A 17,612-nucleotide genomic window follows, 5' to 3' on the forward strand; every position below is an offset into this window, starting at 1 on the left:
TTTTGAATAAGCCTTTGATACTTTGATTGTTATGTTAGATATTTTGTTCAAAGCACCGATTATTTGACTCGATTTCCATTGTGTAGTATCACTTTGATAATGAAATGGAATTATAAGGGGCTCTATCTCAAACCGACGTGACGTGAGTAGAAACAAAAGAAGTTTAATGATTAAAAAAAATAAACAGAAAATGTTATTGGATTCCTAATTAGCAGTCCAACATTTTTTTAGCAGATAATGAAACAGTATTGTGCCCATGAGACACAAAAAGCAATTCATGTCACACCTGCATTTGCTCATCATAAATTCATCAAAAGAAAATGTAATTCCTTCCTTCCAATTATTATTTGATCCCTTTTCCTTTCTTCGTCTTTATTGCTTTTTTTTTTTTCCAACTTTTGTCCATGAGCTTCTTTCTTTTGTGGCAGTCCCGAATTGCCATTTTCACACCCCACTTTAATAATGAGAGTCACCTCCACCACCACCTCCACCGCCACCAGCTCCATCATTCCCAGTTATCACGGCTGCCTTTCTCAAATCATTATCTTTACACTCCTACATCCTAAACACTTATGACTAATTCAATTAAAAAGAGGAGAAACCCACAAACCTCAATATGTCAAGAAAGATAAAGAAAGACTTATGGTTCTGGAAAACAGTGCTTATAACATTATAACAATATCCAATTGCTTGATTCAAATTAAAGAGAAAAAGGGAGAACCCTAAAAGATGAAAAAAAAAAGGTGGGGAAGGGGGAAGAACAAAAAATTGATGGTAATAAAAAAAGAATACAAAGCATGCAAAGAGATTGTTCATTATTCACAAGTCTAGGCCCTCCTCCTCATGATCAACAAGAAAGCTTGCATTTGAAAGCTTCTTTATCCACTCAAACGTTCGATGACGTGACATTGCTTGCTTTCCCTGCTTCTTCTGATGCTGCTGTTGCTGCTTTTCCACCATTTTCTTCTTGTTCTTGTTCTTTATCTTCGATTCTTGTAGCATATCCTCTGCTATCTCTTTTTCTTTGCTTTTGTCGTTATTGCTATTTTCCGTACTATTCCTTCTTTTAATGATGATTATGCTCAATGGAACTGGTTTCACTGCATTAACTGTACAACTACACCCACTTAATAACCCTCCTGATCTTTTTTCCAACAAACTCTGTTTTCTCTGTTTCTCCGTGTTCTCTCCTTGGCTGCTGCTGCTGTTACTAATTCGACCTCTATTGTTACTACTAATCCTGACGCTGGAGTTGCTGTTAGAACTACTTGAACTGCTGTTTCTACTAACGGGTGTACGAACCTTGAGATCTTGCAATTCAATTTCTGGTGTACGGACCAAACCCAATTTTAAAAAATCCCATACGGTTGATTTTCTGTTCCTGTTACTGCCAGCATTTCCAAGTGAGGTGCTGCTGGAAAGTCTAATTTGAGGCTTGGGACTTGGTTGAGTGTGAAACTGATTTTGGATTCTTGGCTTTGAAATTATTTTGCTGGTATTGAATGCGCTGGTGCTTCTTGATGAGAATTGGCTTCTACTGCTACTGCTTCTGCTACTGAAACTTGTAAACCCTCCTATTGAACCGTGGTCCATGGATTCTGACCTCGATACGCATCGGCTTGGGTTCATGGTGTCCTGCCTTAACTTGTTAAGACCAGTTTCAGAACTAACCGAGAGTCGAAATGGGAGAATTTGGCCCTGAAAGAATATATCATCAGCTGCACACATTTCTGAGCTTGTAGAAAGAGAGCCACCCCAGGGTCCAAAATCGAAATCTTCTTGACTGGCCTCAGTTTCTTGAGCAGCTTCTTTACTTGATTGGTTTTCTTCTTTGATCAAATTTACTGGTAAATCGCAAAGAGATAATGCTTCTGCTTCCTCCTCTTCTTCTCCTTCCTCCTCTTTATGAGAGCAAGAATGTTCCCATTTCTCTTCAGCAGAATTTGCTTCCATTTCTAGAAGCAGAATTTTTGTTCAAAATACTGTTGAGGACACTCAGAGGACAAAGAGCCTGAGATTTATATCCAAAGAAGAAAGAATTTAAATAAGAGAGAGAGAAAGATTTGAATATGTTGTTCTGAGAGAGAGAGAGAGAGAGAGAGAGAGAGAGACGTGTGGCAGAACATAAAGCAAATAAAGCGACTGCAAGAAAAAGGATCAAAGAATATAATAGAAATGGAGAATTCAGTGCAGGCTACTACTACCCAAATGGTCTTTCTCTTTCTTTGTTTGGGACCGCTAAAAAATGTACAAACAAACCTACTGGGCCGGCCATTACCTGTACCTGATCCTCTATGTATTGGAAGGAAGCTCACTATTTCTTTTAACACTCTGTTTGGAAAATTTTATAGGGAGGAAAGAAAATAAAAAATAAAAAATATTTTTCTTTTGTTGTTTTTTTTTTACATAGAAAGAGATAAAAATAAAAAGATATAAAAAATATGATAAATTTATAATTTTATCCCATATATTTAAAAAAAATATAAAAAAGGTAATATTATAATTTTGATAAATAATCTCATACTTTTATTATTTTCTCTCCAAATTAAAGAGAAAATAATAAAAAAAATAAAATTTTTTTTTGCCTTATTTTTCTTTCATTTTCAAATAAGAAAAAGTGCTAATCCTAATTTATTTTTTCTTATTTATTTTCTTTCATCCCCTTTCCCTGTATCCAAACAGAGTGTAAGATATTTTTATTCTGAAAGGTTATTGGACAAATAAATTTAAACTTTTATGATAGTTAATTGGTTATACTCAAAATTTTTAATTTTAATAATTTAATTATAACTTTCAAAATTAAATATATTTATGTAAAATTTAAAAATCAATTTAAAAATTTTAACTTTTTACATATAAATTATCATGTAGCATGTTATGTCATCTTTTTTATTTTTTTTATTTGATTTATCCTTCTCGCCTTTCTCTCTCATTCTCTCTCTCTCTCTCTTTCTCTCCCTCCCTCTTTATCTATTATGAGCAATCAAACTCACTTAGTGTGAAATACTTACTCTTTTACTTGGAGAGTAAGAGAGAGAAAACGAGGGAGAGAGAGAACAAGCGAGAGGGGGAGAGAGAGAGAAGGGAGAGATGAATTAAATAAAAAAAAAAGAATAAATATGACATAGCATGTTACATGATAATACAAAATATAAAAAATCAAAATCTCTAAATTAGTTTTTGAATTTTGATTTAATTTTAAAAATTATAATTAAATTATCTAAAATTAAAAGTTAAAATATAACTAACAACCAACACAAAGGTTTAGATTTATTTTCACTAATAACAAAATACAAGCTCACTATTTCTTTATCTCCTCTACTTCAATGATACAGAGGCTTTCTTGAGATGGGAGGTTTTATTTTATTCCTTTTAAAACTTTTTGTGGGTCGGTGTGAAAATGAAATGATTTAAATGAATAGTAGGTGACATTTGTGGTGGAAATGGATGCAACGAAGATTTTGAATGTTATGTCATGGGAGGCTTGTGATTATAGAGATACAATGCGACTAAAGGTTTTGTCTTTTATTTTGCTTTCTTATGGAAGGGACGTTTTGGCTTCAGGGGATCAGGAAGGAAAGCAATGGCTTCTATTTCATTCTAAATGATAAAAAAGAACTAAAAAGTTTATATCATAATTATAAAGTTATTTTCAAGCATACATATCTTGTGATTTTTTTTGAAAATTATTACAATTAAATTTTTAAAAAATAACATTGATAATTAGCTAACATAAAAACTTCCTTTCAGAAGAAATTGAAGTAATTCAAGCCTTAATGTCAATGGTTAAATTGATGGAGCAGGTGATAGAACAAGGCCCCCACTCCAGGCCTGAAATTTGGCTACAGGCTACAGCTGCTGGACCCTGGAAATTGGACCACCATTACCCCAATCCTTCTCTCCCTCTCCTCCACTGTGCCTTCAGGAATAATATCCTTCATCCTGCATTTGCGAGCGAGCTCTCAAAAGGCTCTCTCTCTTTATATATACAAAATTGCAGGTCTCCCAGGCTAGTTAAAAGCCACGGAGAGAAGACAAGATGATGACATATGGACAGGAACAGTATAATATTCGGAGGGTAGGGAGTTGATCCTGATTTCCAAGCACCATGCATGAAGATGAGATTATGAATATTCAAATATGAATTGATTTTTTATATATACTTGGAATCAATTTTTATTTTCGTGGAACTTTGACGTTCTTGTCAATTACAGGGCGCTGCAGTGCCCAATCATTTTCATCAGTGATCTCGTGATTAATATCTCTGTAAGCTGTTGGATAGGTTAGGTAGAGAGATTATGTATTCTCATTAATAATTGTGTGAAGTGCATTTATTTTTTTATTTTGTAAATTTTTATGTGTGAGAAAGTATTGGATAAAAAAGATTGGATGCCGAGTAAGATTCCAATCTGAATGAGACACTAAATCGAATTTAATAAAATAATAAGAAGAATAAAAACAGATACAAAACTGAACCTAATTAATAAAATATATTAAATCAATTTATATTTAATTTACTAAATTGACAAACAGTTATTTTAAATTGATTTAATTTAATGATAAGATTAATCTGTAGATTGACTTATAATTTACTCATAAATTAACAAATAATATGTAATAAATATATATTTTTTAATTTTTACAATGCATCAATTGCAAAAAAAGACAATCAATGAAAAGGAAAATACAAATTATTAAGGACTCGCTCAACCTTATATATATATATATATATATCAATATATAAGCGATATATAGAATTCAGCGAGTCCCCAGATCGTGACGACTGGTTATAGCATCGATAGTACTAACATCAGACTCGAGGGGGACCGAGCTGCCAGAGAGAGTGGGTGCGTCGGTGGCACCAGCGCCGTGGCCAGGCTTCGGTTGGAGATGGCCTTGGGTTCCATAGCCCTTCTGCTTGTAATCCTCCAAGTTCTCGTATTGAAGATAGGGGCTATCCTCAACTGGGAGACCCTCTAAGCTCTCTGCTTTCTTGTGCTCTTGATCACTCTCTGCCTTTTTCTCCATCTTTTGGCCCTGCTGCTTCTCCATGCTAATTTTGTTCAGTTTTCTGAATAAGACGATTGCCTCAGGTTGGAGCTAGCTTGCCAGTTGCCACCTTATATGGAGTTTTCCCGCAAGCTGTAGCTTCGCCAAATGTTGGGTACGTGTCTATTTTGCATGCGCAGTTAGCTCTACGTGTCAACTGCTATGCATAAATAGAAGTGCTGTCCTTTTTGTGGTCTCTCATCAGATTTGGAAAGCATCGGGAATTAGTTGAAGGCGGTGTCCACTCCCCGATCCACCTTGGTGGTTTATTTATTATTAGAATTTTTTTAATTAATTAAATTAAAAATTATGAGTCGTAAATTTTTAAATAAAAATTAAATTATTTTCAAGTTTTACAGTATGCATTTGTGAAAATAAATGTATCAAATAACTGCATTATATGAAATGTTGTAAAAATTGAAATGTATATTATGATATATGACATTAAATTAATTTAAAAAAATTAATTAAATTGAATCGAATCGAATGAAAATAACTTGTTTTGGCTCAGGCTATTTATTATTAAATCAAACAAAATTCAAAATCCAGTGCAATTCTTCTTTGGCTTTTCAAATAAATTTTACAACTTTCAATTTCAACAATCAAACATAAAATTCAAACTTATGTTGTAAATTTTATATTTAAGGATTCATTGTCTTGTAATTAGATTTGTAATTTGTCATTAGAATTTAGCTCTATTATATTTGTTGACACTCTTTGGCCTTTTAATGCAAAGGTTTTGCTTTTTAAAAGAAATAAATAAAATTCAAACTTATCAATAGACAAACTTCTCAAATAAATTGGAATTTTTAGTAATTACATAACCTAATTTTGCCAAATAAACACAAATTTTTGCCATCACTAATTCACCCTATGATAATTTCGGTAATCGATATATTTGCCTTTTGTTGAAATAGGAAAAATAGAGAGAGAAAAAAAAATTTTGATTTTTCTAAATCCTCTTATATGGTATTAAATAAAGGAGATAAAAGACAAAAAATTCCATTTTCAATGATTTGTAATTAATTCAAAATTTTTTTCCTCCAAATTGGAGGAAAATGAAGAAAAATATGTATTATTTGTCGCAAGGATTTTGCAGTCGCCGGACGAATTCTCACCGAAGTGGGAAAAGTGAGGAGTCGCCACTTTAATTTTGAGGGAAATTAAAAAAAACCATGTGTAAAAAAAAAAAATTAAAAACCACTTTGAAAATAGAGATTCTAGGTTCGGGGTCCGTATACGGGTGGGGAAGGTGTTAGGCACCCCACCTCGTCCCTCAACGAGGGTAAGCAGATTTAATTTTATGCTCTTTATAAATTGATAATTTGGGGGTTAGAATGATGATGTTAATCCTTTGTGCAGATAAAAAGAATATTTGATATTTCATTATTTAGGGTTGCCTAAGAACACGAGTACATGAGATAACCCTTCAGTGAATAGGTATTATATAATGGATTTTGTTGGAGGTTAATTCGAATATTGAAGTTGTGATTTTTTGGTTTGGATTTAAACTAAGAGAATTTGGGTAAGAACTCTCTCCCGATCTCTTAATGTATTCTGTTAAAATTTAAGCGGAAGATTTCGGGTAAGAACTCTCCCCCGATCTCCACATATGTTATTAAGATTTTGGCCAAGAATTCGGGTAAAAACTCTCCCCTGATCTCTTAGCGTATTAAGAATTTAAGTTGAGAACTAGGGTAAGAACTCTCTCCTGATCTCGTAGTGTATTAAGAATTTTAAGTTGAGAACTTAGGTAAGAACTCTCCCTCGATCTCTTAGTGTTGAGAATTTAAGTTGAGAACTCAGGTAAGAACTCTCTCCCGATCTCTTAACGTATTCTGTTAAAGATTAGACTGAGTTCGAGTAAGAACTCTCCCCCGATCTCTTAATGTGTTGCGTTAAAGATTAGACTGAGTTCGGGTAAGAACTCTCCCCTGATCTCTTAATGTGTTGCGTTAAAAAAAATTAGACTGAGTTTGAGTAAGAACTCTCCCCCGATCTCTTAATGGCATTTTATAAGAACTTTGAACTAAGGATTATGGTAAAAGGTCCTTCTGAAGGAACGGAAGCGTGAAAAACACAAGTTTATGCCATTGAATTCAAAAATTTTCACCTAGGGTCACATGCATTATGCAAGATTTATTTTTATCTATTTGATTTCAATGATAAACAACATATTAAAACTCTTTTAATATGTTTTTGGATCTGTATTTGCTATTTAAGATTTTAAAATTAATCAGATTAATTTTAGAACCCTAGATTAAATCAAGAACGATTACACTAACCTCTTGATGCACTGCAGCGTGTCTGCGCCTTTGAGATTTGTCTTCAGGACAACAAATGTTATCCCTCTAGCTTGTCCACACCAAGAACACCTATGGCAGCCCTTTGAACAGCTTCTAAAGCTTTTTCTATTAATTAGAAATTCAAGTTCTGCCTTTTAAGAGATTAGAGATGTAAACAGGACACTAGAAACAATTTCTAGTGTTCTTAATTCAAGAGGTTGATGGCTAATCTCTTTGAATTGATGAGAGATGAAGAAGAATAGATTGAGAGCCTCAAAATGGCATGACAAAGGAGAGGAGTGGCTGCTAGTTGTTTTTCTTTTTCATAACAACACTTATATAGCTAGGTTAATACATTAAACCCTTGCCACATGTCACCCTTTGATTAGCTCTAGGTTAAGTGACCCAATCACATTGTGCCAAGTGTCAAACCTATATTTAATCTTGATTTTAATCATCTTACATGATTAAAAAAACATTTGGCAAGCTTATGTGTAATCCCATGTGTCACCATCTCATGGTGCCACGTGTCACACTATGAAATGACCAAAATGCCCCTGTGTCTTAATTTTGAGTTCTTAACCCAAAATAATTATTTTTCTTCTTCTAATTTATATCAAATATAAATTAATTAATTAATCTCTATAAATTAATTTCTCAATAATTAAATTCATATTTAAACACTTTAAATATAAATTTAACTTATACTATACATCCAATAATCTAGATTTGGTTTCAAGTCATGCTAAGGACTTTGCAATTTAATTGCAAACCAAACCTATTTAATTAATCAATTAAACTCTTTAATTAATTAATTAAATCATATTTAAATAGGTGATAACTTGTGTATGTGTGTGACTTACTAGGCTCATCACTAATTGGCAATGAGACATGATATCAACTCTTAATATCATTAGAACTCTTTCTTACCATAAATGATTTCTCTAAATCATTTTATGAACCTCATAGACCATGGTTAACACCTAGCATAGCATGCCATGGCCATCTAATTAGTAATAAGGTTTACCTTAAATGAACCTATAATCATATGTTACCATGCACTAGAATCTCTCTGTTACAAAATTTCAACTCAAGCTGGAGTCATGATTTATATCAAACTCCATTTGCTATGAATATTATGTTCTCTTTTAATTCCAGTTCTTGATTAAAAAGATTTTCTCATCAGAAACTCTTTTCTAAATAAATCTATCTGTCCTGGCCAGGAACTTGAAACATCAAGAACAATTAAATGAACATAGGATTTTATCTCTATTTACTTAGAGGAACAGATTCTATCTTGATCAACACTTACCTCCATATATAACTAGTAGGGGCCAACAGATGCCCATATACCCATACATAGTACAAGTATGAAAGCAGTATCAAACTCAAACTACCTATATACAAGATAACTTGTGCTATCTCAGGTCTAAAGATTATATGCACTGATATGATTTATGACAAAACATTGACAAGAATAAACTCCATGTGCTTGTCATAAGTGTCACTGGTTCGGCCTACTTATCATTTATAAGTGCTTATCATGTTTGTTATGTGGCATGAGACTCACCATTCCATCTTATTTATATCTCATATAAATAACTTGGGAACAAATATGAATACAATCTTTCTGGATAAGTCATGTCCTTATTATGAAGTATCCTCGATTGTGAACCTATTTATGATACTTTATGCTAGAAATATTATTACTCATATTCTTAACAACTTAAGAATAATATTTCTAATAAAATATCAATGGACCTTTTCTATTACACATAAATATATTATGTAAACGGAAAAGTGAAAATGCCTTTTATTAATAAAAATATGTACAAGATACATACTAAATGATATGCTCTAGGGCATACTACTAACACCTTTTTAACCCCTTTTTATATGGGAATGAAGTACCGAAAGTGCAAGAACCAGTGTAAAGCTTTTCCTAGCCTACGGGACCTTATAACTAGATGGTGGATGAAAGACCGAACTCCTTGCCGATCTCCCGTATGATCGCTTTATCAGAACTCTTTGATTTGCGACATCCGATCTCTTTTAGTCGTTCGGCCAGGATCTGAACTTATCTTAATTCCTGATCTATTGTCTTATCGACTAGGTATATTCCAAGGCCCGATCTCATAACTTATTTATTTGACCTAATCTCGTTTCCAACCTATTCGACCTCTGCTACACCTATCTTCTTTTTATCATTTTTCATTTATTCAGACTAAAACTTTCATGTTAAATTACCCCTTCCTATATTCTTTAGAGTATTTACAAGTTGCCTATGACTTGAATGTATACTCTCAAAAGGAATGAAAACTAAGTGACGATAAATGGAATTTGCGAATGAATAGAAAAAGAAGGCACAGGAAATAATTCGGGCCTAGATAACCTATTCTGAGACTTAATGTGACTGGATATAAAAGAAACTTTAAAAGAAAATTGGAGAGAACAAATCAAGGGTATTCAACAAAATGACAGTTTAGTCACTTACCTGTGGAAAGTTGAGGAGACAGGTGAGCTGACTTCCGTATCCACAAATCTTGCAGAGGTGAAAGCTGACGGCCAAAGGACTCGAACTTACTCGAAGTAATGGGAATAGGTCAGAACGAAGATGAACTCGGAAGGTAATGCACAAATACTAGAGCAGTGGGAATGAGGCGTAGTGAAGATGGTTTCACGATGTAGTGCCTCGTTACTGAAAATGAAAATTTCAGGATTTAGAGTTCCTTTGGATGAAATACTTCAGAAAACTAGTTTCTAAAGTTTCTTAACACTTTGAAAGCTCTGAATGATAGGTAGCAAGACTTAATCAAAGTTCAGAGTCTATCCACGATAATCACCACCTTCTTCTCTTTTCTTTAGTGTTGCATGCAGGTATTTATAGAGAACGGGCATCCAAAATGAAGGGTCAGGATCTTATTAGGGGGAGACGGAGGGCTCAGATTTAAAAGGACATAATCTGATGTCTGAGAATTAAAGAGAATCAAAATGGAGAGTCGGGATTCCGTTCAGAATATTTTTCCTTTTTCCCCTTCATCCAACGATTAAGGTTCTCTCCTTACGAAATGGATCCAAAGGCAGAGAATAAAAAGCGTCGAATCTGTCATCTGCTTTTTGATCCGAGGGCTCCGGATCCATCCTTACGATTATGATCAATGGTGGAGATCAGGATGTACATGGCTGCTTTAACTATTTTGGCGTTTAGCGGCTAGGAGGGTGTCCTTTCAAATGAAATGTGTGGTAAGGATCTGATCAGGCCTACAATGCTTTAACTAAATCGGATCTGACGATGAAGAGAGTTAATTGAAAGTTCTGACCGGAAGTTATTTAACCCTTCTGCGCTCTCCGATCTCTATAGGTCGTCTCCCGTTTCTTTCGATCTTCCCATTATGACCATCCCCTTTTAGGGTCATTATTCCGATCTCTATCTCTTGCATCGGGTCTCCTTTTATTTCTCGATCTCTCTCATTCCTGATCTTTCCTCTCTATCTAACTTGCATTGGTTAAAGCAATGAATTCTTCAGTTATTGATGCGTTCGCTTCGGGTTCTGTATGCAATAAATGCCAAGGCCTTATATATATGCAACAATAGGAAATCACCTTCACACTTCACTTTTCCTTTTTCAATTTATTTTCAATGCACCATTTATCCAATTGTAGCTTTTTCGGTGATAATTCTAATTATGATGGCCATTTTGATTTTTTTCCTACTGTTTCCTTCGCCTCTCGCCTGAAAATTCATGACCCGGTGATCGGAGAGCTACGAGAACATCATCTAATGATAGTGAGGGAACCAGACTAATTTACTGATCAAGATCGAAAGTGATGGCCATGCCGATCTCGAATCGGTTTATCGGTAGACCGATCTCGAATAAGAAGGCTGCTAATTTCAATCTTGATGTCGGTGACCGCCTCTTGAAGTTCATTTGGCTTCCAACCATATCGGGTGTCCCGACTGCAGCTTAGTTCTGGTTAATGACATCGGTAATGACTCCGCTCAATATCACGAGAGTCATAGTCACCTTATCTGAGCTGCACATGTATCTAATATTTGTGGCTGGCTTTCTGATCAAACACATCTTTTGATTCGGCCACAAGACTAGGCTTTGACATAGGCTAGCATTCTGGGCTTCGGAGTAGTCTTAAGCTAGGTAGAATGTAGTGCTGATTTTGAGAGATCGCCCAAATGATGTAATTGAGATCAGCCAACTGATGTAATCAAAACTTTTGAGATTGCCCAAATGATGTAATTGAGATCACCCAACTAATGTAATTAGATCTTTTGAGATCGCCGAAATGATTAATCTGATCTTTTGGAAATGAAATGAAAATTTTACTTTGAATGTTTTTGTTTTGTTATTGCATTAGTTATTTTTCTGATTTTTGATAAGTGTACTTGATCTGATCCCTAGACGAACTGCCATTCGTAGATCCGCAGGTTTAGAAATTTTTTCAATTCGATGACCTTAGTTGACTGATCTCATTTATCTGATTTTTTATTATGTTTCTAGAACCTTCTTGCAATGTGTCAAGGAGGCGGTCGGGTTCTGCTAACCGATGCGTCACTTGGGACTTCGTGAGCATTTAATGCTCCAACGGGTATAAATAAGGGAAAGGTGAGTCATTTGTTTCCTTATGTCATTTTCAGACCTTCCCATAGTGATTTCAACATTTCCTCTCGCTTTCTAAAGTTTTCAGGCACCGATTCATACTCCAGTAAGAGTTTTGATCTTTTCTCGGTTAATTTTCCCTTCTATTTTCTGAAAATGAGTGGAACCGACGGTCAGAGAGTTGCTAGTCCTCCCTCCATTCATATCTCATGGACATCGGACGAAGTTGAGGTGGTCAGGCCGAGCGGGCAACCTGAACCTTCTACAACCTCCGTCCCAGCCCATGGTCGGGTGGCCCAATCAAAACAAGCATCTTCTTTAGGGAAAGAAAACTTACCTGTGGATGAGTTGCCATCTGTCCTCAAGGAAACCGATCTACAGTCCATTAGTCAAGAATATAACCTTTGGACTAACTCCTTCGAGCTCATCAGATGTCATGGCAATCTCACAGTTGATCATTTCTTTGAAGAAAATGATGTGATCATGGTATATGAAGAACAATTGAAGGCCGGGCTTTGGTTTCCCCTGGACAACTTCTTTAGAGCAGTTCTGAAGTTTCATCATGTATGCGTAGCCCAAGTGCACCTGAACTCTTAGCGGATTCTGGTGGCTTTCAGAGGCTTATGCCGAGCTAAAAAGCTAGAGCCTACAGTAAAGGTTTTCGCTAAGTTGCAAAGGCTCACTCGATGAAAGGACGATGAGTATTGATTTTTTCAAGCCAAGCCGCACAATGGGCTTTTTACCGATCTCTCTTTTTCATTGAAGAATTGGAAGAACCGGTTCTTCATATTGAGGAGTAAGATCCCGAATGGCTTCGAGGGTATCCCATGCAGTTGGTAGTACCTGGTCCCTTCAGTTCCAAAAAAGATCACCCTAAATAGAGACGAGGACATCATGGTAAAGGAATTGAGGGATCAGGCGGCTGCTCACAAGTATTCATGTCTAGATGCAGTTATGGCAGAACTGAAGTGGTGGCTAATGCAGATGATCGCCTATAAGGATTATGAGCTACAGCTCTCTGACCTTGGACCTGGGATCAGTATAACCTAAATCTTTAGCCTCATAACTTAGGTGATCTCACTAACTTATTTTCTGTGCAGGTATGGTTAGAGGCGAGGGTGCGAAGGAGAGCTGTAAGCAAAAAAGGGAGGTCGCCCAGAAAGTATGAGAAATGAAGATTGCTGCTATATCCCAAACGCTAGGGCGAGACTTGGTAGAAGTGCTGGGCTCTTCATCCCGACTTCAGAACAACCGATCCCAAAGATAGAGATCGCTCCTTCCCCTTCTCAATAGGATGAATCACCACCTCCACCGGTTTCTTCAAGTGCAGAAGGAGGGTCTTCCCAACCCGCTGTGAGGACCCTCTCTTGTAATGCCCAAGTTATCATCCACTCACTAGAGAAGAATCGTTTGGTTCGGGGGAATCCTGGCTTGGCCAAGGTTTTGGGTGCCACCATCTGCTTTCAGAACGACTGGAATAGGCTGACTCTAGATAGCATTGATGACCTCCTAGCTCAGACGATGAGCTTGAGCATAGAGAGCCTTGTGAATCAACATATAATCAGAGAAAAGGCTCATCTTTTAATACAAGAAATTCTGAAAGTGGTCCAGGACGTGGCTTTCGCTAAATCCCAACTTTCGTTTGCTCAGGACTACATCGCCGAAATTGAGGGTCGAATGAAATCTTATGAGGATAGGATAGCCGAACTGGAGCAGGAACTCGAAGAAGCTTAGGCCTGCCGAACTGTCGATGTCACTCGCCTTACTGAGGAGATCAGAGTGAAAGAAGAAGAGGCCGTAATGAGAGAAGCTAATGCTTTTGTGAATGCTCATGGCGATCTTCTAGCCAAGCTTGTAAGGCGCTGTCCTAAGGAAGACTTCTTCTGGATGGTGGACCTTGTCCCTAGAGGTAAAGAGGAGAGCGAGGAGGAGCCAAAGAGAGAGAGAGAGGACGATAGAAGTGATAATGTACCCGGAGAGCAGGTTGGGGGAGACCCTCCTACCGAATGACTTGTACATTTTTTATTTTGAAATGAATTGGGGTCTTTTATGTTCAATTTCTTAATAAGATTAGAAAGCGTTCAAACTAAACTGTCTTGAGTACTTAATTGAATTAGACCTGAGAATGACTATTAATAAAAAAATATCAAATTATTCCAAGAGATCGGAAAGACATTACACGCAAACATGAGATCGGACTGAGTCATGACCAAATACCGAATGGAACTTTAGAATATTAGAATTGCAAAGATTTGACACTGACTTGAACTTTTAAGGTCGAAACCATTATTAGACCGAATAAAAATCTTAACTTTATTACGAGGAATATCTGGTGAATTCAAGCGAGGAACCTGATCACAACATTAGTCGAATGAAATTCTGCAATATTTGTACATAGAGAGATCGGAGAATTACAGTAGGCAAGATTGGATGGTCTAGAGACCCAATATTGACTCGAACTCATCTGATAAAGACCAAGAGATCGGAAAACAATCTAACTTGAGCGTGAGATTGATTTGTTCCAGGGACGAGCGATTGGTAAGTTCAGAAAAGCTACCTGTGATCGGGACATCGGTAGAGAACATATAATAAAGTTTCAAATTTAAAAGATCCTTGCCTTCGAAGGTCGGCTGAAATATGGTATCTACAGCTGCCCCTCTTTACATAATTTCTATTAAAGAGAATAAAATTCTCTTGTATAGGAATTATATAAAGATTCAGAATCATATTTTGGGCGGCTGGGATATTAGAACCAAAGATCAAATAGAAAATTAATGAAGGAAATTAAAATCAACTTGGGTATTGAACCCAGAAGTTGATGACAGGAAATTAAAAGGCTAAAAATTAAAATCAACTTAGATCTTGAACCCAGAGGTTGACGACAGGAATTTAGAATACTAAAAATTAAAATCAACAGGAATTTAAAAATGCTGAAAATTAAAATCAATTTGGGTCTAGGAACTAGAGGTTGATGACAGAAAATTAAATGCTGAAAATTAAAATCAACTTAAATCTAGGAACCAGAGGTTGATGACAAGAAATTAAATGTTGAAAATTAAAGTCAACTTAGATTTTGAACCCAGATGTTGATAACAGGAAATTAAAATGCTGGAAATTAAAATCAACTTGGATCTAGGAACCAGAGGTTGATGACAGAAATTTAAAATGCTGAAAATTAAAATCAACTTGGATCTAGGAACCAGAGGTTGATAACAGGAAATTAAAATGTTGAAAATTAAAATCAACTTGGATCTAGGAACTAGAGGTTGATGACAGGAATTTAAAATCAACTTGGATCTAGGAATCAGAGGTTGATAACAGGAAATTAAAATGCTGAAAATTAAAATCAACTTGGATCTAGGAACCAGAGGTTGATGACAGGAATTTAAAATGCTGAAAATTAAAATCAACTTGGATCTAGGACCCAGACGTTGATAACAGGAAATTAAAATGCTAAAAATTAAAATCAACTTGGATCTAGGAATCAGAGGTTGATGATAGGAATTTAAGACCCAGAGGTTGATAACAGGAAATTAAAATGCTAAAAATTAAAATCAACTTGGATCTAGGAACGAGAGGTTGATAATAGGAAATTAAAATGCTGAAAATTAAAATCAACTTGGATCTAGAAACCAGAGGTTAATGATAGGAATTTAAAATTAACTTAGATCTAGGAACCAGATGTTGATAACAGGAAATTAAAATGCTAAAAATTAAAATCAACTTGGATCTAGGAACCAGAGGTTGATGACAGGAATTTAAAATCAACTTGGATCTAGGAACCAGAGATTGATAACAGAAAATTAAAATACTAAAAATTAAAATCAATTTGGATCTAGGAACCAGAGGTTGATGGCAGGAATTTAAAATCAACTAAGGGTTGAGGGTATGAAATGTTGTGTTTGTACCTTTAATGGTCACAAAGCAAACCTGACACATGATGTTCCTTCAATCAAAGTGTACTTAACAAGGTCCCGAAAATAGATGATTAATGGAGAGCGTAAAAAGGAGTCCCAAGGCTTGGCCTATAATTTCCTCCTTTTACTCACTTTTCAGAATGCCCTCTCTGGTTTTTGCTCCTTACTCATTTTGCAGAAAGCGCCCTTGCGGGTTTTCGCCCTCTTCTACACATTTTGCTAGGAGCGCCTTTTCAGGTTTTCACTCCTATATATATATATTTTTTGATCTCTTGGCCATTGTTTATCCCCTGCAAATCTCATAGCAAAGTATATGAGGCTAATGTTCAAATCCTGATCTTATAAAAAAGTTTTAATAAATTAATAGCGCATAAATCAAGGTATATAAGAAAAATAAAATAGAGTGAAGGAATAATTTTATTATGGCTTAAAAACAAAGGTACAATTTTGGGGGAAAAGGGTACAAGAATAGATCTCACAAATTCTTTGTAGCTAACTTTGAAGTCCCTTAATTGCCACTATTTCAAGTAATCTTCCGACGAATGTTCATGCCGTGGTGACTTGTTACTTCTTCCGGTCATGGGCTCCCTTCCTTATTTCTTCATTTTCTGGTCCTAGGAGTGCCCTTTCGAGTTTTCACCCCTAAAGGATGATTTTTTTTTGGGGACACTTTTTCAGGATGCCCTTTCGGGTTTTCACCCCTTACTCATTTTGTAGAAAGCGCCCTTGTGGATTTTTGCCCTCTTTCACACATTTTGCTAGGAAGGCCCTTTCGTGTTTTCACTCCTACATTTTTTTTTTAGGTATAATACCTTTTTACAGCATTTGCATTCATGGGTCTCAGGAGTTCTTCCCCGTCCATATGAGTCAAGATCAGTGCATCGCCAGAAAATGCCTTTTTAACCACATAGGGTCCTTTGTAAGTTGGTGACCATTTGCCCTGAGGATCATTTTGATTTGGGAGGATCTTTTTCAAAACAAATCTCCCGATTGGAATTTTCACGGGTGAACGTCTTTATTAAATGCTTTAGCCATTCTCCTTTGGTATAATTGCCCATGACACACTACCACTAGTCTTTTTTCGTCTATTAGATTCAGCTGATCTAACCTCGATTGAATCCATTCTGACTCATCAATTCCCGACTCTTTCAGAAATCTCAGGGATGGAATTTTCACCTCTATTGGTAAAACAGCTTCCATTCCATAGATCAATGAATATGGAGTTGCCACAATCGATTTCCTTACAGAGGTCCGATAAACGCGAAGGGAAGCATATCATGCCAATCTCTATAAGTGACGATCATTTTCCTGATTATTCTCTTGAGGTTTTTATTAGAGGCTTCCACCGCTCCGTTCATTTGGGACGGTATGGTGAAGAATTGAGATGTTGGATTTTGTACTGGTCATAAAAATTTTGAATCTTTGGGCCATTCAAATTCTTAGCATTATCAGTGACAATTTCGCTAGGGAGGCCATGTTGGCAAATAACATTATTCTTGAAAAATTTGAGGAATGTATTTTACGTGATATGAGCATATGACATTGCCTCAACTCATTTGGAAAAGTAGTCAATAGCCACTAAGATGAACCTGTGCCCATTGGATGCTTTGGGATTAATAGGACCGATTACGTCGATGCCCCACATTGCAAAAGGCCAAGGTGAAACAAGATTAAAAAGCTGATGAGGCGGGACATTTATCGGATTAGTATAGATTTGACATTTATGACACTTCCGGAAGTACTTAATG

The 17,612-nt window shown here is 35.8% G+C and overlaps 2 protein-coding genes across 2 annotated transcripts; both read right to left on the reverse strand.

Annotated features, from left to right (window-relative positions):
* Window positions 1-819: 819 nt before the first annotated feature.
* Window positions 820-1,953, reverse strand: LOC131181400 (uncharacterized). The gene has a single exon (XM_058149454.1). It carries the CDS (start codon window positions 1,951-1,953, stop codon window positions 820-822), a length of 1,134 nt encoding a protein of 377 aa, XP_058005437.1.
* Window positions 1,954-4,600: 2,647 nt separating this feature from the next.
* Window positions 4,601-5,109, reverse strand: LOC110646242 (uncharacterized). The gene has a single exon (XM_021799632.2). The coding sequence runs from the start codon at window positions 5,050-5,052 to the stop codon at window positions 4,759-4,761; it is 294 nt and encodes a 97-aa protein (XP_021655324.1). The 5' UTR covers window positions 5,053-5,109; the 3' UTR covers window positions 4,601-4,758.
* Window positions 5,110-17,612: the final 12,503 nt, after the last annotated feature.

The sequence above is a fragment of the Hevea brasiliensis genome, chromosome 7 (genome assembly GCF_030052815.1).
Source record: "Hevea brasiliensis isolate MT/VB/25A 57/8 chromosome 7, ASM3005281v1, whole genome shotgun sequence".
NCBI lineage: Eukaryota > Viridiplantae > Streptophyta > Magnoliopsida > Malpighiales > Euphorbiaceae > Hevea > Hevea brasiliensis.

Coding starts and splice junctions, on each gene's coding strand:
- LOC131181400 (XM_058149454.1), bottom strand. CDS start 1,953: ATGGAAGCAAATTCTGCTGAAGAGAAATGGGAACATTCTTGCTCTCAT.
- LOC110646242 (XM_021799632.2), bottom strand. CDS start 5,052: ATGGAGAAGCAGCAGGGCCAAAAGATGGAGAAAAAGGCAGAGAGTGAT.